The sequence below is a fragment of the Penicillium cosmopolitanum genome (assembly GCF_028827165.1).
Source record: "Penicillium cosmopolitanum strain IBT 29677 chromosome Unknown utg000012l:1.0-3308103.0:1.0-3310761.0, whole genome shotgun sequence".
NCBI classification, from domain to species: domain Eukaryota; kingdom Fungi; phylum Ascomycota; class Eurotiomycetes; order Eurotiales; family Aspergillaceae; genus Penicillium; species Penicillium cosmopolitanum.
The window spans coordinates 1,943,883-1,964,507 of NW_026622682.1; the positions used below are offsets into that span (position 1 = coordinate 1,943,883).

Consider the following 20,625-nt stretch of genomic DNA (forward strand, 5'->3'; position numbering starts at 1 on the left):
GGCTTCTGGAACTCAAGCAGTATTGAGGTTGAGAATCAATAGTATGCCGACACAAGCTCGAATGCATAAATTTTCACCACCGTGTTCCTAAACGCGAATAGTTAAAGCAACTTCAACATTTACGAAAGCTTGCAGAAGAAAGCGAAGGTATTATCAAGATGTGGAAGGTATGGTGATCTTGGTGCCCGATACCGCGGGTGTCTAGGCCAATGTGCACGCGACAACACCTCAATACTGGGTTAGACCCACATGAAGAAGCTTGATTTATAGAATTATAAAAGACTAGTGACTTTATTCTCTTAACGAAGAGCATCCTAGGAGCGACAACAAGAAAAGGCTTGTGTGATTTGCCGGTTACATACTAATAGACCCACACGAGTTAGTAGTGTGGTACACCGGAGTTGAAAGGATGGAGGAAAGAGGTTCAATGAACTTCTATATATAGGTTAAAAATGCCATCCGATTGCCTAGGAGGATTGGAGTATTTGAATTCTTTGTATAACATAGGTAGAATCTTCTGGATGATAATAGATGGCTAATGAAGTAGCAAAGCCAAACAGCGGTATTTTTTTCCATAATGATTTTTGTCACCATCTACAGGTATGATTACCAATAACAGAAGCCCGGAATCGTGAAATTTGGGGTATATTCAACTAAATAGATGGGTAGGGAGTGAGAAAGACTGCAAGGGAGGAAGACAATTTGGATTCCGGATGTATCTAAGACTTCGAGGGAATCACGATTTAGAGTTCACTCTGGACTAGGCCGGTGTGTTGGACCAACAAAGGTTGTTAAATTGGAATGGAGGGCTGCTAAATGGACCGCCCTTTTTGATAAATGGACGATGGGCCCATCTGAATCCAGATTAGTATGTAATCTCTATACAAATTTGGATACACTCAATCTATGTCTACAGTACTCGTTGCACTGTAAAAGTTTTTAACTCCCTATTGTCTACTATTAGTTACTGTCTTCTAATAGCATACTAGTACCTACCCAGGATAGAATATATTAGCTACTCTATTCCATCTTAGGTAGGTAATAGTCTACTATAGAAAGACGAAGACTAGAGAGATCAACAAGGGACTAGAAACTTCTGCAGCGCTATAGAGGTAGATTAGGTATATCTAAACTGTATGGAAATTACATACTAATCTGGTATCAGAAGGGCCCATGGTCCATTTAGCAAAACGGGCGGTCCATTTAGCAGTCCTCATTCTAAGAAGTGTTTTACCCTGCTTGGTGAAAGTCAATGCGTGGAATCAGACGACACGGTCCAGAACGCGTTTCCACATTGAGCGGCTCAGGTCTGCGGTTGCAAACTCCTCGATTTCCCCCTCTTGAAGTCGACCAGACCAAAGGTCCATCTCCGAGGCACGGGCAAACTGGAGGCGTAGCAATCAGCAATATTTCGACAAATATTAACGTAATAACGCAATTAAATACCTTGGTGCGATATAAAACCTTCCATACAATGATAGGTACAATAAATATGGGTATACCGATGTATGCAGCCACAAAGGTCGATGCGGACCAGTTTCCCTTGAGAAAGACATGAAAACCGGTAATAAAGGTGATGGTGCTGGCGCCGATAAATCCATACCATGCCGTGAACGGCTGAAAGGGGGACTTCCAGGGAAGAGATTCACGGTTGACACCCTGAGCCTTCAGTCCGGCATGGAAACGAATATAACAAAAGCAAAGCGTCGCCCACGCTATGAGTCCAGCAACCGTTCCCAGACTCTGCAGCCAAGCGAACGCCTGGGCCGCGCCACCTTTTCCTGAGACCTATTGGTTTCAAATTAAAAAATTGCCCATGGGTTCAAGAAATAGTCGGTTTATACTTACTCAGGTATGCCAGAAGCCCAAAAAGCCAAGCTGTAACCACGGCCACATAAGGGACGCCCTTCTTGGTAACCTTTCCGAATATCTGTGGTAGCTGTCGGTCGGTTGTCATGGCTAAAATCATTCGTGACCCAACCCAGCAATACGAGTTCCCTGCAGACCAGGCAGAAACCAGAATACAGGCGTTTACTATCGAGGGCAAAGCTGAAATCCCTGCTGTTTGAATAGCAATAACAAAAGGTGAACTGTGCGCATTACCGGCCCCAGAAACAAGATCCGGATTCCGTGGGTCAACTGTTATACTAATCAGGAGCGCTCCCAGAATATAAAAGAATCCGATCCGGTAAGTGATATATCGTGCTGCTTTCGGGATAGCATAATGTGGGTTCATTGCCTCGCCGGCTGTAATCACAACAGTTTCAATTCCGATGAAACTAAAAGACGCGTTGACAAAGGCGGATAGAAACCCAAGGAAGTGTCCTTTAGGGCCCATAATGTCATTATAGTTGGTCCATGCGCCAGGATTGTTCCAGTAGCGGAAGCCAATTCGATCACGAGCTGTGATGACAATAGAGACGAATATAAGACCAATGAAACAGATAACCTTGACTACGCCACCTATAACTTCAGAATCACCGTAGAAGCGGACGCTCATAAGGTTAATAAATAGAATAAGAGTGAGGCTGACAGTAATAACCACGGCCGGGGTTATGTCACTCCAATAAGATACTATCAAAGCAGCGGCAGACTAGAATAATGAGCGTCAGAAATTCCAAGTGCAAGGTGAAACATGCGTACCGTTTCCGAAGCAATAGCGATCATGAAGCAATATCCGTAGGATATAGCCAGCGAGAAGCCCACTGCCGGGTCAATGAATCGGGTAGCCCAGTGTGGAAAAGACCCGGCTGTAGGGAATAAGGTGGCCAATTCGGCAATGCTTTGCATCACACACCATAAGACTGAGCCGACAATTATGTAGGCGAGAAATAGTCCCGCGGGGCCAGCTTTAGCATACGCAGAGCCAGTACCAATAAAAAGACCGGTACCTATACCACCGCAGAAACCGATCATAGTCACTTGATAGTTATGGAGACGGCGATGAGTAGCACCCCGGCCGCCGATATTAAGTTGCAATTCATGTTTAACATCAGTAGAAGCCTCGCCGACTGGAGTGAAATCAGTCCGTCTGTCGGTCTGAATCGTCTCGTCGGCTATGTTCATGTTTGAATCTTTCATCTCGCCGCATTGACCGACTACGCGACTTCGTTGTTAATATAATAGTAGTTGTATGATCCCGCGTTTACGAAAGTCTGCGAGGGGTGGGGTTTGCGTAACACGAAAATGTTGTTATCTGATAGGTAAAGGGGGATTCGCGAAATCACATTTGAGAATATACTCAAAATCCTGAACATGTGAGCGGAGAAAGATAAAGTGTTTCTGATCACCATTATCTGGTATCTGCGGGGTACAACTTGCGCTTTGTTCGGGGTAAAATTGAACAAGTCTAATCATTGGCCGCCGGCAATGGGAACGGCTTGATCGTTACCATTGACCCTGCGGGGAATAGTCCGTTCTCAATATTTTGACCAATCATATCTAAGGCAACTATCACCGGTGCCATGCCGAAGACGCTTGTCTTGCCTACCCCCTTTTCACAAACGCCACCATTCCCAGGAATGTTTTCATCCGACCCGCGAGGAAAGGCTGGTGTTCACGCATGGTACTAGTCTGCTGCAGCTATCAGGAAGTCGATGCGGATAAGGAAAATCAGAATACATTGACTATATTCGCTTTGGATTGGTTTCTCAAGTCCTCTCGGCGCAATAGTACACCCCTTGAGCCCTTCAATTATATGTTCCGTTGTTCGAACGTCGTTCCTTTAATTGATGTCTATGTGATGAGTGAAAATGGAGGGGGGGCAATATAGCGTGCCTCTATCAAGGCCTCGGGTCGATTATCCTCAAGCATTTGAGGGAGGTAGACCCCTCATAGAAATTGAGATGAAGTCACCCTCATCATCTTCATCTGTAATGTTCCACTGCAGGGAGAATACATCCTCTTGTTCGGTCTTCTTGGCGTAGAAAAGGGATGTATATTCTCCACCGTCATTCTCAACCAGGAGAAAGTGTCCGTACCAAATGAAGTTGGATGTGATTTGGTTTGATGTGGCATTTTGGGTAAAGCCAACTTGGTGATCGCTCGAGTCCGGGCCGGGAACAAATAATTGCTGATTTTGAAAAGGGGGCTGGCTCGTACCATTCGCCTCCGTCGAATTGGAAGCTGGATTAGCTACCATAAGGCCAGAGTCACCAGGCGTAACTGAATCAATGGTCAATTTGCATTCAAGACACGACGTGTAATGGAAGGTTCATACAGGAAACCTGACCAACGTTCGTTGCGTTCTGGGGAGTCTTGTTTCCAACCACAGCATTGCCTAAATTTCCACAATTGGTGAGCGAAGGCCTATTGTTATCCTTTGGGGATCCTACCGTCGGCGTAGTACATCGGAAATCCTCCGATGTTGTCACCAAAGGCATATAGGTTATACGATTCCGACGGGGGAGGATCGCGATGCAATATGCTTTGCTGACACTGCAAAGCCCAAGAAGAGCAATTGCAACCCAAAGAAGACCCGCATCACGGAATGAATGAGAATCCAGTGAATGAAAATAAAAGCGATGGACAAGGAGAAATTCAGCCTCGAGGTCGGGGGCACGGCGCTTGAAGGGAAATAGTTCAAGTCCGGAACTTAGCTTCGGGCCTGGCCATAGTCTTGGTCACTGACCCCTGATCCGGCGACAATTCCTCTCCGGGTGATTCCACGATCAGGATGTTGCGAAATCCTGCGGCCTGCGATATGGAACCCTCCGCAGGGTCCACCTTTCTGAATCGGTTAAATGGTTGATCTTCACGGTGCATCGTCAGCTTGCAGGGTCAAATGGGGAAATGTCTATAAGCAAATTTGCTTTCTAATCGGGGACTAACTATCCGTAGTATACCATCGTTGATCTGTTGTAGGGGTGGGTCTTGACTGGGGGTGGCTTGCGCGGAGCTGACGTTGTTTACTCGGGCTATCCCTAAAGAAGCTTAAGATTTGTATGGTTTGGTGGGCCCAGCCAGCCGTCCCACCCGGAATCGGGGCTGATATTTAACCTTGATTTCAAGGCTATCGGGGCAGGGCTGAAATAGAAACTTGATGATTTTCCAAATTTCAACCTTCCTTCGCAATTTTATCAGTGATAGCCTGATAATTTCGCATTGCCTCACAGATCGTGCGAACCCAATCTAGTAGGTGTTATGTATAGTTATAGGTTACTCGGAATGAGCAAAATCTGGTGGAAAAGCTCGAAGGTCTAAGCTGGTACCTAGTATTCAGCACCGCCGAAATATAGCTTGGTTAGCGGCACGATCGGCAGGCCTTAGGCCCATGGATTGCATCGGCTTCGCGTTCACGAGTGGCTTGGCCCATCATGGCCTGCTCCGTTCTATTTGCAGCGAACAATTTATCTCGCAGTGGGTCACTCAACTAGAAATATTCGGAGTGTGGCCTAGTTATTTTCTCCTGAAAGGTCATGTCTCTCAATCTAATATAGATCATCATATGTAGAAAGATGTGCACATTGTTATACTATTTGAGCGCGTGTAAAGGTGGTTCATATTGAGACACCCGGCATATCCAAGTCCTTTAGTTGAATTCGACGCACACATTCGTTTTAACTATCTTCGAGGGTAGCATACGTTTTGTCGATTCCTGTCACTCTTTCATTCTTATTCATTCTCTCTGGTCCAAGATTTTTATTCTTATTTTTATTTATTTATTGGTCCTTTTTGATCCTCGACTTTTGATCGACGCCATGAAACCGGGCTTGGTAATTTCATTTATTTCTTTTCTTCTCGCCTGTGTCTTTGGTGGAACAATTCCCGACCACACCTCGCATGCCAGGTCGCTGTCTTCACTGCTGCCTTCTGTCGGAGCTTCTGGGGGGGAGCGCCTGCAGGGGAAACACAGCTAGCACACGCGACCAGTGGTGTGATTACAACATCCACACGGATTATACGACGGTCGTTCCAACGACAAATGTGACTCGCGAGTATTGGTTCAATTTGGAACGCGTTACCGTAGCACCAGATGGACGTTCAAGGAAAGCAATTGCGATAAATGGCTCTATTCCAGGTCCTACCATTGAAGCAAATTGGGGCGATGAGGTCGTCATACATCTCACCAACAGTCTCCCAAATGACCTGCAAAATGGAACTAGCATTCACTTCCATGGAATCCGGCAATTTTGGACAAACCAGAACGACGGTGTTGTGTCAATCACCCAATGCCCGACCGCACCAAACAACACGATCACCTACAGATGGCGTGCTATGCAATACGGCACGACCTGGTACCATTCCCACATAGGCTTACAAGCCTGGGAGGGACTATTCGGCGGCATTGTGATTCATGGTCCGGCCAGTGCGAACTACGACGAGGACAAGGGTGTTATAATTATGAACGATTGGGATGTCAACACTGTGGATGAGCTGTTCACCACTGCCCAAAAAGATGGTCCTCCCACACTTGACAACGCTTTGATTAACGGAACCAACGTATTTGGATCGGATGGTGCAGCCAACCAAACTGGTACTCGCTTTAATACATCTTTCACCGAGGGAACATCTTACCGGCTTCGCCTTGTGAACGCTGCGTGCGACACCCACTTCAAGTTCTCTATCGACAATCACATCCTGACGGTCATCGCAAACGACCTTGTCCCAATCACGCCCTACAAGACAACTATTCTGAACATTGCGATGGGTAAGAAAGGCCATTGACCCTTCGAAATGAATCCTACTAACGCATACCCAGGACAACGATACGACGTCATCGTCAAGGCCGACAAGGCATCGACCGCGAAGAATTTCTGGATGCGCGCTATTCCTCAAACCGCCTGCTCCGAAAATAAATCACCCAAGAACATCAAGGGAATCATATACTATGGCGATAAGCCTGCGAATCCAACCACGATTGGTCAGAGTTATACCGACAGCTGTTCCGACGAGGACATGTCGGATCTGTCTCCGATTGTCTCCGAAAGTGTTTCTTCGAGTCCCTATTATAACAGCTCTGAACCAGTCTCCCTTGGCAAGAACGGGGGTAGCCTTTACCGATGGAAACTCAATTCAACCTCCATGCACGTTGACTGGACAGACCCGACTCTGCTCGAGGTTTACCGGGGTCACCACTCATGGGCCAACACCAGCGGGGTGATAGAACTTCCCCACAAGAATGTGTGGACCTATGTTGTCATTGAAACCACTCTGTCTGTGCCTCACCCAATCCATCTACACGGGCATGACTTCGTCATTGTGGCTCAAGGCACTGGAACATACGATGGCGAGATTACTACGCTCGCCAAGCCACCCAAGCGTGATACCGCCATGTTGCCAGAAAATGGTTACTTGGTTATTGCCTTCAAAACCGATAACCCAGGAGCGTGGCTCATGCATTGCCATATCGGCTGGCACACCGAGGAAGGTTTTGCGATCCAGTTTATCGAGCGCTATAATGAGATCAAACCTCTGATTGAGTATAAGAAGCTGTATCAAAACTGCGAGACCTGGGGTACATACGAGAATAAGTACATCGTCGCCCAAGACGACTCGGGTATTTAATCCTTTCTGTTCTTACCCATAGGCAACTTGAGCTTCAAGTTCTATTCAAGGAGACCTGGGCCTTCCAAGATTCGCTATGTCATTTTCAAAAGAGTGAGTTGGCAATCTTCGGACTGCCCGTGGGTGCCCCTACTCAGTTATACTAGAATATACTAGACGATGACAAAATACGTTCACTCAACTTGAATTTCCTCCTCTTCAAAACCATTCTCCAAATTTTCTCAGCTTTGCCGAAGTTGTGGAGAACGTTTCGGAGAACAAATGGGGTAACGCGGGGGGTTGTGGGTGAGTTTCAATGACATAAAAATTGAAGATTGCTCGGGAAAGATGTGACAATTTATTCCCGACGCTTTGGCGATTGGTCCCTGATCCACTGCCAGTGCCCAGGTGCCCGTCATACGATTCAGATCATGGTGGTGGCTGAAGCTTGTACCTTTGCCCTGACTAAAGAAATTTTCTGTCAGTGGCGACCATGCGCTTCGAGCCGCGACGGGCCACGGTTGATACCAATTTCCTTATTGCTTCGACCAGCCATCCCGAGCCGGTCTTGGCATTGCCACCGGCAGAATTTTGCCGAAGCTCCTTTTTGTATTCGCGGATTTTTATCTCATTCATAGCTCGGGATACAAAATATATATCATAAAGCTTCGCGCGATCGTAGTTAAAGGGAAGATTTCGGCGCTTGGCATTACTCTTGTTGAGATCGGAAACTCACCATTTCCGGCTACCGTCGGGGTAGCCACGAGGGTCCCGAATTCCTATTATCTAATGGGTGGCCGAGCCGAAGCTTCCATTGGCTTAGACCTGCAGTAAAGTGGAGGTAAAGATCCACCGTCGCGCCCGGAAGTGGGCCGAAAGGACGCTTAATTCTGGCTGATCGCAAGCAACCCCCAAGCTTTGCATTTGTATGACCAAATTGGACCCTGCGCAGAGGGTTTGCGCTCCATGAAAGAATGTGCTCATAGGAATTCTAATTACTACCGATAAGCCCGATAACTCCCGCCTTATTCAAGTCCCGAGCCCCGGAATTTGTGCCCCAAACCTTCCATAAAAAGCAGTTAGTCGCGGGGGTCTCGGCTGTCGCATACGACGTTGAGCTCCACACCCACGGCCACCCAAGGATTTTTGCACACATACATATCTCTTCTTTCGTGTTCTTCTTCTCTCTCTCTCTCTGTCTTCTCCTTGGTTTGTCTCTATACACATTTACGGCAGACCCTTGTACATTTTCGACATGATTATTGAGGGAGTTCCCACACGTCCGGAACCCGTTGATTCGGAGGCCGGATCAGGATGGAAGGAAAAGGAGTTCGAAAAGGACATGCCCCAGTACCAGGATGCATTTGGTGACGAGACAAACGCGGAGGTGAAATACAAGACCATGGAGTGGTGGTAAGTTTCCAATACGAGGAACCTTTTTGATAGACATGATATCTAATCCCTGGGGCTATAGGCAAGCTGGAATGTGTAAGTGCATCATCGCGCAATGATCGCGTATCGATCGCGTATCTCGGAAGGAACATATCTCTGACTGAACTAGTTATGATCGCTGAGTCCGTTTCACTCGGTGTTCTGTCTCTCCCTGCGACTCTCGCCTCGCTCGGTCTTGCGCCGTGAGTATCACGATACTGGTTTCTTCCAACCCTCGCTAATATCCCCAGTGCTCTCGTTCTCATCATCGGTCTTGGTCTTCTTGCCACATATACCGGATATGTCATCGGACAGTTCCATCAACGCTATCCCCATATCCAGAACCTTGCCGATGCTGGTGAGGTTCTATTTGGCGCGTTCGGTCGCGAGCTTTTCGGTATTGGTCAGCTTCTGTTCTCGATCTTCATCATGGGTAGCCACATCTTGACCTTCAGTGTTATGATGAACACTATTACTGAGCACGGCACCTGCACCATGGTCTTCACCACCGTTGGCTTTGTGATCTGTATGGTCTGCTCGCTGCCCCGTACCATGAAGAATATGACATACATTTCTTGCGCTTGTACGTTACTAAGCTTCCTGCTGATTTGAATGAAACATTATACTAACGCGCCCCCTTCAGCTTTCGTCAGTATTTTCACTGCTGTCATCATCACCATGATCGGCGTCGGTATCCAGGGTCAGATTGCCCCCATCAAGGCCACCATCGAGACCGATCTGTTCCACGCCTTCACTGCCGTCACAAACATTGTCTTCGCCTACTGCGCTCACGTCGCTTTCTTCGGTCTTCTCGCTGAGATGCGCGAGCCCCGTGACTTCCCAAAGGCGCTGTACATGTTGCAGACCTTTGAGATCATCTTTTATACCGTTGCGGCTATCGTCATCTACTACTATGCCGGTCAGAGCGTTACCTCCCCGGCTTTGGGATCCGCTGGTCCGGTCTTGAAGAAGGTTGCTTATGGAATCGCCATCCCGACCATTATTGGAGCCGGTGTCGTCAACGGCCACGTTGGATTGAAATACATCTACGTTCGTCTTTTCCGCGGCACCGATCGCATGCACCGTCGCGATCTGACCTCTTATGGTACCTGGGTGCTTATCGGTCTGAGCTGCTGGATCATTGCTTGGATCATTGCCGATGCCATCCCTGTCTTCAGCGATTTGCTGAGCTTGATCAGCTCTCTGTTTGCTAGTTGGTTCAGCTGTAAGTCAATTCTTGTGTATTCTTTTATATCTGTTGCTGGTTGCTAACCAAATTTTTAGACGGACTCGCCGGTGTGTACTGGCTTCACATCAACCGAGGACAGTGGTTCTCTTCGCCACGCAAGATCGGCCTCACTATTCTGAACACTTGCATCGTTCTTATCGGTGCTTGTATGGTAAGTCATTGCTCTGGAATGAAGGTTGATACAAGTTCTCAACTAATATATTACAACAGTGCGGTCTCGGCCTTTACGTCTCCGGTAAGGCGATTCACGACGATGCCTCCAACAACGCATTCTCCTGCGCCAACAACGCGGAGGTTTAAGATTATCCTTGATAGACATGATAGATCTGTACGATGCATTTGCATTTTATGACTGTATTATAACATCCATCTGTATATATGGATCGGTTTATATTAGACATTAGCCTGTTCAATTTTGCAAAATAGACTGTTTGAGCATTTCCTTCCAAGGTTTCAAGGTTTCAGTCCCGATTACGCTTCTTCGAATTATGCATATGACTATAGTAAGCTCAAACGAGATTTTTATCCGAGCCTCCGTATGGGTTGTTCGCTGTGTTTTTTCTGTGGGTCTGTTCAGGACCAGGTACGCTCCGGCATTCCGCTTGATCCACCGAGAGCTGGGAAGGATGAGCCGCATCCGGCAGTCAGTGCAGATAAAGTGCCCACAATAAGCTTGAAATTATACTTTGAAATCATTAGCCTTGAAGCACCGTTGAAACTTTTACTGATCAGGGTCCGTAATAGCTACCAGCGTACATATTGGCCCGCCTGATGGTACAAAAAGTATGATCCAAGTTCATGATAAGTTCGTCTATTTGGAATGCCAATAACCTCTTCCGAGGAGACATGGTGACTTCGAGCTTATGACCAGACACTCTATCACCTACTGCAAACATTAAAGTGATAAATATAGTTGAAAATTGCAGCCAGATACCGACGAGATCCAATTCAATATATCTCAAGTCCTTGCACGGCAGTTCTCAACGCTTCAATGATCTCAGCCTTCAAACTTCCTCGTCCACGGGAGGATACGCGCCCTCATATGACAAAGCAGCATTCTTTTGTACCCAGACCTGCTCCTCGTCACTTTTAAAAGGAGGCGGAATCAAGCTATTAATCTTCCAAAGCCGACGCTCCGTCTCTTCAACATGATATTCAAAATCATAGCCCTTATCCAAGAGATGGGGCTTCATGATTTTATCCAGGCGCGATGTAGTACGAAGATAGGCTTTATCAGCGTCGGGAATACGAAGAGCGATATGCTTGATGACGACGCGGATGAATGGTTTGGTCGAGGCCGGCTTCCCGCCCACAAAGACATTCTCATCCTTGAGCTCGTGGAACTGTGTCACGACGTAGAAAGCTGGTAATCCGAGACCAGTGTACATTCTTGTTATATCTTCTGCAAAGAGTTGTTTCGATTCGACATTTTGGAATGTGTTCGCAGGGTGGTAGATTTGCCAAAGGGGCATGATGAGGGCCGGTTAGGTGTCTGGTAAGACTCGTGGGAAAATTGGGATAAAATGAGCTTTATGGGCAAGAACTTGAATGATTTAGAAGACGGGATTCATATAGACCACGTTTACAATTTATATAATTCTGGTCGGTAGAGTGATTCAAATACTATCAGTAATCCGACTGTGGAGGCCGGAGAAGAATAGTCAACAATTTAAAAGCGGCCTTGGTGAATAAGCTTTGTGTATCGTTGAACCGGAGATCGAAATACAAGCATACGTCACTTATACGTTGCACCGATGGTATTTTCTTTGGAAATACTTATCATCTTAGCGATAAAATGCGACTCCGTAGGTAAATCGCTGATGAGTAAACATTTCTCGACACGGCAATTCTATGATTATTCAACATTCCGCTTCCAGCTAGGTTGTTATGATATTTCCAAAACTGTATTCACAATACAGAAGGGAATATATTTATTTACTGCAACTGATCGTTGAACGTTATTCGTATTGTGCACGGGCGCAAGATCGGTCATCGGTTCCGGGTTGCCCACGACGAGATGAGTTATCAGTTATCGCCCAGGCAGAGGGTGCTAGATTGGCTTCGAGCAAATTTCGATTTGGAGAGCATAATGATGGACTCTAGCATTTATTTTGGCTATTTTAATTGGTATGAAATAAGGCTTTAATCTAACAAATCCAAAGTCCACTCAGTATCCAAGCCAAACAAAAGGACAAACGTGCAGAACATGTTCATAAATCATCTCAAATAATCCACAAAAGAAGGATTGCGGTACCGTTTCGAAAGATCCTAGAAAAGTGGCATCTTGGCCACATTCTCATAATCAATATTGTCGTCAACAGACTCAATCCGCTCCGTACACGTTCCAAAAATCTTATCCCAAAGCCGAGTCTGCTTCCCATAATTATGCGACTTCCTCCATCCCTTCCGATGATGCAAATCATGATCCTCAATAACAATTTCCGCATCAATCATCTGAAGAAGCCAGCTCAACGTAGTCGGAACAGTAAGATGCATCCTAAGGCCCGAGTGTCCAAAAACCTCCGCAAAAGCAACATACTGATGGCAAATCCACCACTCATAAAACCCCATCGGCAAACCCATAAGTCTCAGACTCGCATATGTCATAAAAGGGACGCCGACCATGTCGAAGAATTCCTGCTCGTGGTCTGCGTACGCGGCGAGTAGAGGGTTCGGGTGCTTTGTGAGATGGTGCGTTCTGTGGAATTTCCAGAAAAATCCAACGTCATGCATTAGTCGGTGGTACCAGTAGAACCAGAAGTCGAGAATAATTCCATATAGGCCGATTTCGAGAGGAAGCCAGGTCCATGATAGTGAGCTGGGCAGTGCGTCACGGTTATAGCAGAGGTATGTTGCCATTACGAGGCGGGATCCAGTTGTTTTGTAGAGTGATGCTACGACCTTTGCGATGCCGACGTCCGGCACGCCGTCGCGCTCGTGCTTGTCACCGTCTAGGAATCCGTATTTGTGGCCTAGGCGTCGTAGGACGTGGACTTGATAGATCACTGTTGCGTTGAAGGCGAAGAAGTATAGATTGAATGTTGCGAATGGGCCGAGTGTGCGGCCTGTTGCCATCATGTAGGTTTGGTGGAAAATTAATGGCAACGCTGAGTAGAAGAGGACCCAGCGCTGGAGGGACCACTGAGGCATGTATGGGATCTTTTCATCTTTGGTGTGTACGGGCACTTCTTTGTTTAGATCTTGGGGGTGGGCGTTTAGGAGCTCCAGGGCCCAGTGGTTGTGATTCCATTCTTTGCGGTCGGCGGTGCGCCAGGTAGATTTCATGGAATCCTTATTTAGAGGTTTCTCCATGGTGTCGTAGTCTAGTCTGCAGATGGACTAGAGGTACTTTTCAAGTTTCGCACTGTTCTTGGTTCGGTCGAGCTACGACGAGTCGTGGTGGATGAGTGGTTGTGTTTATATCTATACCATCTCCTCACAGCACATGCGAAAGCGCAAAACTACGACGCCCTCTATGAGTGGATCAAACTTCCCCAACAGAAATCCTCACCAAATGAAGGTCAAAGATCGGGAGGGTCCCATGGGAAACTGGGGCAGATCTACCGGTAGTTCGTCCATGTGAAGGTTCTCCCCGCATAGTCTGCCGAGGATTTCGGGCATGAAGGAGGAGGATTTGTTATGCAGTGTTTTCTATGGGGTACATAGCATTGTCTCCAATTCCAGGCGCTCCCATGACCTAGGGAATGCAGATCAATCGATCAAGGTTATTCTAGATGATGTACATTATGCTGGGTTTGAGGCGTCGTGCAGAAGATTAGCCTCGGCTGGCACTAACGTGAAAGTCAACGAATGGAAGATCTGCGATCGCCTGCCAGGAACAGATGGCTCGCTTAAATCGAGGCAATACAATTGGTGTGTGAGGTCGGAATTGACCCGCAATTGGTGAACAGGGCATCGATAGCCCAAACCCGAATTGGAAACCTCTGCGACCGTGTGAAAGTGGGAGAGAAAAGGACTGGGGAAGTGGGTAATGCAAAGATGGCTATATGGCTATATGCTTGCTCTTATATCATTTAGTGTTCCTAAGTTTAACACAACCCTGTGAATCTCTGATAGTCCTCCGTGGCTACAAATTTGTTGCTCCTCGCGCTCATGCTTGTGCTGGTGCATTAGATCTCGCGGACACTTCCTTAATTCGCCGATCTCGGGCAAAGTGTATTAGCGAGTAGGGGAAAAATCGGAATTCCCTGACAATCCTCCGGGGGTATTCCCAGGGAAACGACTAAACTGGGGAAGCCTTTCCGGGGATCGTCTTTCCCGAGGGCTTCAGTCTGGTCTGGTCTAGAGTGGATCGGCTTTGTGGTCTTCCTTGAGTCTAGATCTCATAGTATGAATCCATGAATGAAGTCCTGGTTACTGGGGCTGACAAGCTGCTACCTAGTACTACTACTAACTGCTACCTATGTGTGGTATAGTAATGATCTTGAAGTATCTACAATGACTGATATTGAACTATCTACTACTAATCTACTCAGCATTTCAAACATACTAATCTCTAGTGGCTGTGGCTACTGAAACAAAACAAAACATATTCAAATAATTCATTTTGCAGGCTTTGTTACGCCCAACTTATAAATTCATTGCAGTCCTAAGAGCTAGCTGCGGCCGGCGCAACAGTCTCCGCCTCGTCAAGAGGAGTAGGCGTCACGGAGGGCGCCTGCTTAGGCTCAGGCTTCTCGAAGCTCTTCATGGGATAGTAACCCCACTTGTCAAACATAGCACGGTCTTCGCCCCATCCATTACACTCAGTTGTCAGCATCTTTTCACCGGTAAAGACAGCGTTCGCACCAGCCTGGAAACAAGCGACCTGCTGCTCCTCAGTAAGTGCAATGCGACCGGCCGCCAATCGGACAATCGTTCCTGGCATCACAACACGCGCGGTCGCAACAGTCCGCAAGATGCGATCGAAAGGAATCATTTTCCGGTCACCAAGGGGAGTTCCGGGAATAGGTACCAGGGCGTTAACGGGGAAAGACTCGGGGTGCTTGGGCAGCGAAGACATAGTGTACAGCAGGCCGACGCGGTCAGTGTCCGACTCGCCCAGGCCCAAAATACCACCGGAGCAGACATTAATTCCAGCATCACGGACGTGGTCGAGGGTACGCAGACGCTCATCGTACGATCGGGTTGTGATCACGTTGGGGTAGAATTCACGCGAGGTATCGAGGTTGTGGTTGTATGCTGTCAGACCGGCATCCTTGAGCTCCTTTGCCTGGTGCTCGTCGATCATGCCTAGGGTCACGCAGACTTCCATGTTCATTTCGCGGATACCGGAGACCATGGCCTTGACGTTCTTCAGACTGGTCTTGCGGCCACGCATGTCACGCCAGGCGGCACCCATGCAGAAACGTGTGCTGCCGTTAGACTTGGCGATGCGGGCCTTCTCGAGAACGTCGTCAACGGGGCTCATCTTGGTTGCTTTCAATCCAGTGTCGTGGCGGGATGACTGGGCGCAGTAAGAGCAATCCTCGCTGCAACCTCCGGTCTTGATGTTCATTAAAGTGCACATCTGGATGGCGGATGGGTCATGGAAGCGACGGTGGACAGCTGCCTGGGGAGGTATTAGTGATTGTTCATCATCCCATTCTCATCTAATTGACTATCAATTTGATGGTTCCCATCAAGGATGACTCACCGAGGCGTATGTGAGTTGGTTCAAAGGGGTGTTATACACCTGGGCGACCTCCTCCCGGGTCCAACTCGTGCGCGGGGCACTAGCTGTGACTGCCTCGGCCAAGGCATTGGGGATTCTATTGGGGATGGCGGTGCTTGCAGGACCTTGAACAGTCCCGTACGACCGTACGAGGGACCGGGGGAGAGACCGGGCGATGGGGAGAGACATTTTGTGGGGGGAAGAAGGGGAAGAGGGGAGAGAAAGAGGAAAGAAGAAAAGAAGAAGAGGAGAAAGCGCTGGGGAAATAAGACGACAAGAAGAGACGACGAATAACACTCTGTGGGGAAAGCAGCAGCGATTATTGGTTCCGCTGGGCTGGGGACAACTTTAACTGCAGCGCCCTGAAAGTTAAGTAAATCACTTAAGTAACTCTTCGTTAAGAACTTAATTTTCTCCCAAGTTACCCGGTTCTCTCCCTCGTCTCGGCTGTCTGGGCTCTAGCTGGATTTCAGAACGGCCGATTTAGGAGCTTCTCGCTAGCTGTTGAGTAGGTTGACCATCACAATACTCTGTTGGGATCTTCACCCTTCCCCCTACTCCGTACGCCGTAATCTCCTTCCCAAAACTTTCCCTCGGAGATCACAAAGTTGGTCCGCCGATTGTAACCGAGCATTGGTCTATGCTTCCTATTTTATCTGATGCGATACTCCAATGCGATCAGCAATTGGTGTTGTAATTCGTCGAGTCACACCGTAAACGCTTGCGGCACTGGCGGTTCTGTTGAACCCCCTCCTCGTTGCGTCACCGTTTTCTTAGGGTTCCACTTCTCCCGTGATCAACCAATGATCACCCCCATATTTGAAGTGGAGGGGCGAGAACCAGAATGGTGAGGGTGAGCGTGTCCATGCCTGTGCTCATGGCCCGTGCTGATCACTGCCTTACAGCCCAGGAAGTGAATTCCGAGAGTTCACCGAGGGCCAATGCGGAATGTTTCGGCGGGAGAAAGTAAACCCAATGCCAGTGCCACTGATATACCAAAAGACTGGTGCCTAGTCGCATACAATTTACTACCATTTTAGGAAATTTCAGTTGCAAAAGAGAGAACCGTCATTATTCGTAATGCTAAACATAAACTTGAACACGCATTCATAGAATCATCATTAGTAGGCGGTGATCGGCCAGCGATCCGATTGTCCGCCCGGTTGCCCACCCGGGCCGCCGGTCACAAATTATATAAATCACAATACTAGCACCACCAACACATCGCTTCTCAACAAAATCTGGAGCAAACCAAACAGAATATAACAGCATGAAATCATAAAAACATGCGCTCGGGTCGGTTCATTCGAAAAGAAGATGTTCCTGGCTAGGAATTGCAAATCCGCAAAAGATCCCCTCCCAAAGCGGACGTAGCCATCGATAGAGCAAAAAGCATGTAGTTTCACGAGCATCAGTGCCCGGACCCCGAAGCAGAACTGAAGTAGAAGAAGCCAGACAGATTCAGGAGATACGTCATCGGCAGATCGGAAGGATGTGTGGGCACCGGAAAGGCAGGCCGGGGTGAGAGAGGTACGGTCGCCAAGAGACTCAGGGACGGGACGCAAAACATTGGATGTGCGTTCTTCGCTGATCTGCACTTGGCTTTCTTCAGCTTGCGTAGGTAGATCGGGGATGGGGGTAGAATCGGGCGTAGTGTCGAGGTCGGTGTGTGTTGACCGGGTAGCTACAATGGAGGTTGCGGTGTCGCTCTCAATAGCTAAAACAGGGGCTGGAACTTCTTGCAGATCTTCATCCTCCGACGCGTTGTCCAGTTCATCATCCTCGCGCTGATGTAAGATTTCAATCAGAGTTTCTGAATGAATTTGGGCTCGTCGGAAGTCCTGTACAAATCCCAGCCATTCAGATTTCAAGCTTTCCCGACGATTGCGACTATTTACACCATGTCGCGATTGAACAAGTAGATTGGACAGATTGATAAGATGCTGGTCGATCGTTTGCCCACCCCGCTCAAGTTGACCCGTAGTTTGAACAAGGATATAGCGTGCTTCAGCCAGCGTTTGCTTGCCAAGCGGGTGATTGCATGGCCTGGTTCCTCCAAGGATTTTGGTAAGCCCAAAGCACTTAACGCCTTCGCCGAGCGAAAGGTGGAGAATTTCTCCAAGAGAAAGATCGGTCGACATAGACATAGTGAGGGCGAATATAGTGATAAAAATAGAACAGTAGATAATGTACGAGTACTCCGTATTCAGCAGCTAATCTGATCTGACTGTAACCAGCGCGGATGCTGTGGCAACGACTGAAGACCGAATGAATTGCCAGAATAAACTGGATCTCTCATTTCCAGGACAACCGTCGCCACATTTATGTGCGACTGTATCGCTCAGGACGAGACTCAGCCTCGCGATGTGCCTTATTTAGAGCGCCCATATTTAGGGGAACCCCCAGTCCAGCTTTAGACCTACTCAAGTTTAGATCAGCCACACCACATCTTAAGCGCCCGGTCTAAGAGTGTGGTGCAGCATTAGCCACAGGCAGCAAGAAAACAGAAGGAAGAGACGGTGTAAAATGGGGGCCATTTGGGTGAAAGTGTGGTGGGCTGAGCTGGCGAAGGAATCGAACCCTTGTCTAGGGTGTGGCTGATGAGAGATGCCTGATCTTTGAGAGACCGGTGTTCTGTGCACGGTTGATTTAGTCCAGATGAGCGAGCGGCCCGAACCCTCTGTGGATTTGAAGTTGGAGCCTGGCGGTCGGTGCTCCAGGGTGACCGTATTTTGCTTTCAATCTTATCAATCCAGAAATGGAGATCTGCTGTCTCACGATTATGAATCTACGCTTTGTTTGAATTGGCACACCGAATTTGAACAAGACATGTTGGGTAGATGGAAATGCCTGCTCTAATTTCAGATCCTTGGGGGCTATGTCAAATGCGTACTTTTGAGCGACCAGGGTATCACCCTACCTCGTGATAGACGAGCATCGCATGCATTGAACGCCCCGCATTTGTTTCGTACATGACGTCAAATGAGTCCAAGGACTGAGACGATGTTATTCCCAGGCAAGACGTGGATCTGATTCAGAGAGAAGCCCAAGGGATGTTCTAGTCTAGGTCTGAGTGTGTCCGACTTTCGAAAGCAAATACAGTTTCTAGCAAAGAGTTTGAAGACTAAGAAATATAGAGCCCCAAAGAATTCTTTGTTAATACTTCATTGCTGCTCAGTATAAAATCAGAATCAAATCAGGAAGTACCGCGTACTGTTTATTATTTTCGTGAAGGACCTTCCGCGTCCTCCAGCATCTCTTGCTCTAAACTCGCGTGCACAAAAGCTGCTGTCCCGTGAACGCTGTTGTAAAGAAGAGGTTGCGAGACATAATACTGATTATTCGGTTAGCAGATCGATGATGTGGAGGGATGGTAACAACTCACCTCATAAGAAGCCGAAGAGTTCAAGCTACAAACAGAGACAGTCCCATTATAACCCAGCGTGCCATTCTCATTCTTGACCACAAACGCGTCAACAAGATGGTTATAGCATTTCCCCGCCGCCTTCCTTGCTTCAGAAGCAAACTTTTCAGGCAGATAGCCTAGTCGAGCCGCTTTGAATAAAGCGGCCGTAAACATTGCCGACCCGCTAGATTCGATGTAATTCCCCTGCTTGTTGGGAAGTGTCATAACTTGCCACCAACATCCCGTCTCCGGATCGGCGGCTGAGATCACAGATTCGGCCAGTTGTTCCAATCTCCGCCGAAGATAGTCAACTAGACGTTGGGGGAATGGCGACGAAAGTTCCAAGCCATCCACGAGTGACATTATATACCATCCCAAAGAGCGATCCCAGACAATTGGACTCGCTCCGGTGACTGGGTTCGCCCACGATGCAGTTTTAGACGCGTCATAGCCATGAACAAGGAGACCAGATTCGTTTTGGTAGCAGTGAGTCCAAAGCAGATCAAGTTGGTGAATGACATCGTCGGTAACAGATTCATTCTTAGGGTCGAAGTGAGCGGTGTAGGTTAAGAGGAACGGGACCAGAGAATACATTCCATCGAGATAGCTCCAGTTGGGGTACTCGAAGTACCAGTACCCCCCCGAGCGCATTTTTGTTCTGGAGGTTAATAGAATCTCGCAACGAGTGAAGAGCCTCTGAAGCGGTGGAAGTGTGATATTCCTCAAACTGATGCAGGAGCCCTTTGCCAGTGGACAGCCGGTCCAAGGGGTAACTGGTATCTTTTGTAGCATTTAGAAGATATGGCTTGATGCTATCTGTGCTAGTTTGCATGTATTTTTCCCAGTTGCTCTCTGCACAGACTGATCCAGGCGTATGATAGTAGTCGATTAGACGGATAATGGCTGACTGGAAGAAGCCCACTTGGAGATAAGTGGATGCCGATGGGCTTGACCCCTGTTCAACAACAGCTTGACCGCGCGAAATGACGCTGTCTGCCATCCAGGCGGAATATGGACGATTACAAGCCGAGACATCTCTGGCATAGAATAATATCAAGGCGAGTGGGAAGAATAAAAAATACATCTTGTTGTTATCAAGGAGCAGACAGGAAAAAGCCGACCGTGCGGACGTGTTCGCGCCTTGTCGATCATTTCCTTATGCTGTTGCGGGTTCCAAATGAAAATAACTGTGCCAAACAAACCTTGGAATTAGTATTATGATCGAGAATTAAACTGCGACAGCCAAGGAAAATTTTGTAACCATCACGCTGTCATCGGTACCCGGAACCACAACAAAGGTCTCAGCACTGTTATGTAGTCCGTATGTGAGTAGAACAGGATGCTGGATTGAATAGGATATCACCCCCAAGCTAGTTGATT

At 47.8% G+C, this 20,625-nt stretch overlaps 9 protein-coding genes across 9 annotated transcripts; 2 read left to right on the plus strand and 7 right to left on the minus strand.

Annotated features, from left to right (window-relative positions):
• Positions 1-1,268: 1,268 nt before the first annotated feature.
• N7509_013469 (amino acid permease/ SLC12A domain-containing protein) lies at positions 1,269-3,066 on the minus strand (the record flags this gene model as incomplete). Its single annotated transcript, XM_056638106.1, has 4 exons — positions 1,269-1,385; positions 1,447-1,781; positions 1,849-2,593; positions 2,644-3,066. Coding segments are annotated over 4 exons (1,620 nt in total), but the record flags the coding sequence as incomplete, so codon positions are not given.
• Positions 3,067-3,805: 739 nt separating this feature from the next.
• Positions 3,806-4,764, minus strand: N7509_013470 (uncharacterized protein; the record flags this gene model as incomplete). Its single annotated transcript, XM_056638107.1, has 3 exons — positions 3,806-4,164; positions 4,220-4,437; positions 4,631-4,764. The coding sequence occupies 3 exons, from the start codon at positions 4,762-4,764 to the stop codon at positions 3,806-3,808; spliced, it is 711 nt and encodes a 236-aa protein (XP_056481614.1).
• A 1,017-nt stretch (positions 4,765-5,781) lies between these two features.
• Positions 5,782-7,506, plus strand: N7509_013471 (uncharacterized protein; the record flags this gene model as incomplete). Its single annotated transcript, XM_056638108.1, has 2 exons — positions 5,782-6,649; positions 6,701-7,506. The coding sequence occupies 2 exons, from the start codon at positions 5,782-5,784 to the stop codon at positions 7,504-7,506; spliced, it is 1,674 nt and encodes a 557-aa protein (XP_056481615.1).
• Positions 7,507-8,740: 1,234 nt separating this feature from the next.
• On the plus strand, positions 8,741-10,465 carry N7509_013472 (uncharacterized protein; the record flags this gene model as incomplete). Its single annotated transcript, XM_056638109.1, has 7 exons — positions 8,741-8,898; positions 8,960-8,973; positions 9,047-9,119; positions 9,168-9,499; positions 9,560-10,141; positions 10,201-10,316; positions 10,376-10,465. 7 exons carry the CDS (start codon positions 8,741-8,743, stop codon positions 10,463-10,465), a joined length of 1,365 nt encoding a protein of 454 aa, XP_056481616.1.
• Positions 10,466-11,169: 704 nt separating this feature from the next.
• On the minus strand, positions 11,170-11,637 carry N7509_013473 (tautomerase family protein; the record flags this gene model as incomplete). Its single annotated transcript, XM_056638110.1, has 1 exon — positions 11,170-11,637. One exon carries the CDS (start codon positions 11,635-11,637, stop codon positions 11,170-11,172), a length of 468 nt encoding a protein of 155 aa, XP_056481617.1.
• Positions 11,638-12,433: 796 nt separating this feature from the next.
• Positions 12,434-13,477, minus strand: N7509_013474 (sterol desaturase family protein; the record flags this gene model as incomplete). The annotated part of the gene is made up of 1 exon (XM_056638111.1): positions 12,434-13,477. One exon carries the CDS (start codon positions 13,475-13,477, stop codon positions 12,434-12,436), a length of 1,044 nt encoding a protein of 347 aa, XP_056481618.1.
• Positions 13,478-14,774: 1,297 nt separating this feature from the next.
• On the minus strand, positions 14,775-16,028 carry N7509_013475 (biotin synthase; the record flags this gene model as incomplete). The annotated part of the gene is made up of 2 exons (XM_056638112.1): positions 14,775-15,737; positions 15,822-16,028. 2 exons carry the CDS (start codon positions 16,026-16,028, stop codon positions 14,775-14,777), a joined length of 1,170 nt encoding a protein of 389 aa, XP_056481619.1.
• A 1,010-nt stretch (positions 16,029-17,038) lies between these two features.
• Positions 17,039-17,986, minus strand: N7509_013476 (uncharacterized protein; the record flags this gene model as incomplete). Its single annotated transcript, XM_056638113.1, has 1 exon — positions 17,039-17,986. The coding sequence occupies one exon, from the start codon at positions 17,984-17,986 to the stop codon at positions 17,039-17,041; it is 948 nt and encodes a 315-aa protein (XP_056481620.1).
• Positions 17,987-19,059: 1,073 nt separating this feature from the next.
• Positions 19,060-19,896, minus strand: N7509_013477 (uncharacterized protein; the record flags this gene model as incomplete). Its single annotated transcript, XM_056638114.1, has 2 exons — positions 19,060-19,173; positions 19,225-19,896. 2 exons carry the CDS (start codon positions 19,894-19,896, stop codon positions 19,060-19,062), a joined length of 786 nt encoding a protein of 261 aa, XP_056481621.1.
• Between the last annotated feature and the right edge of the window lie 729 nt (positions 19,897-20,625).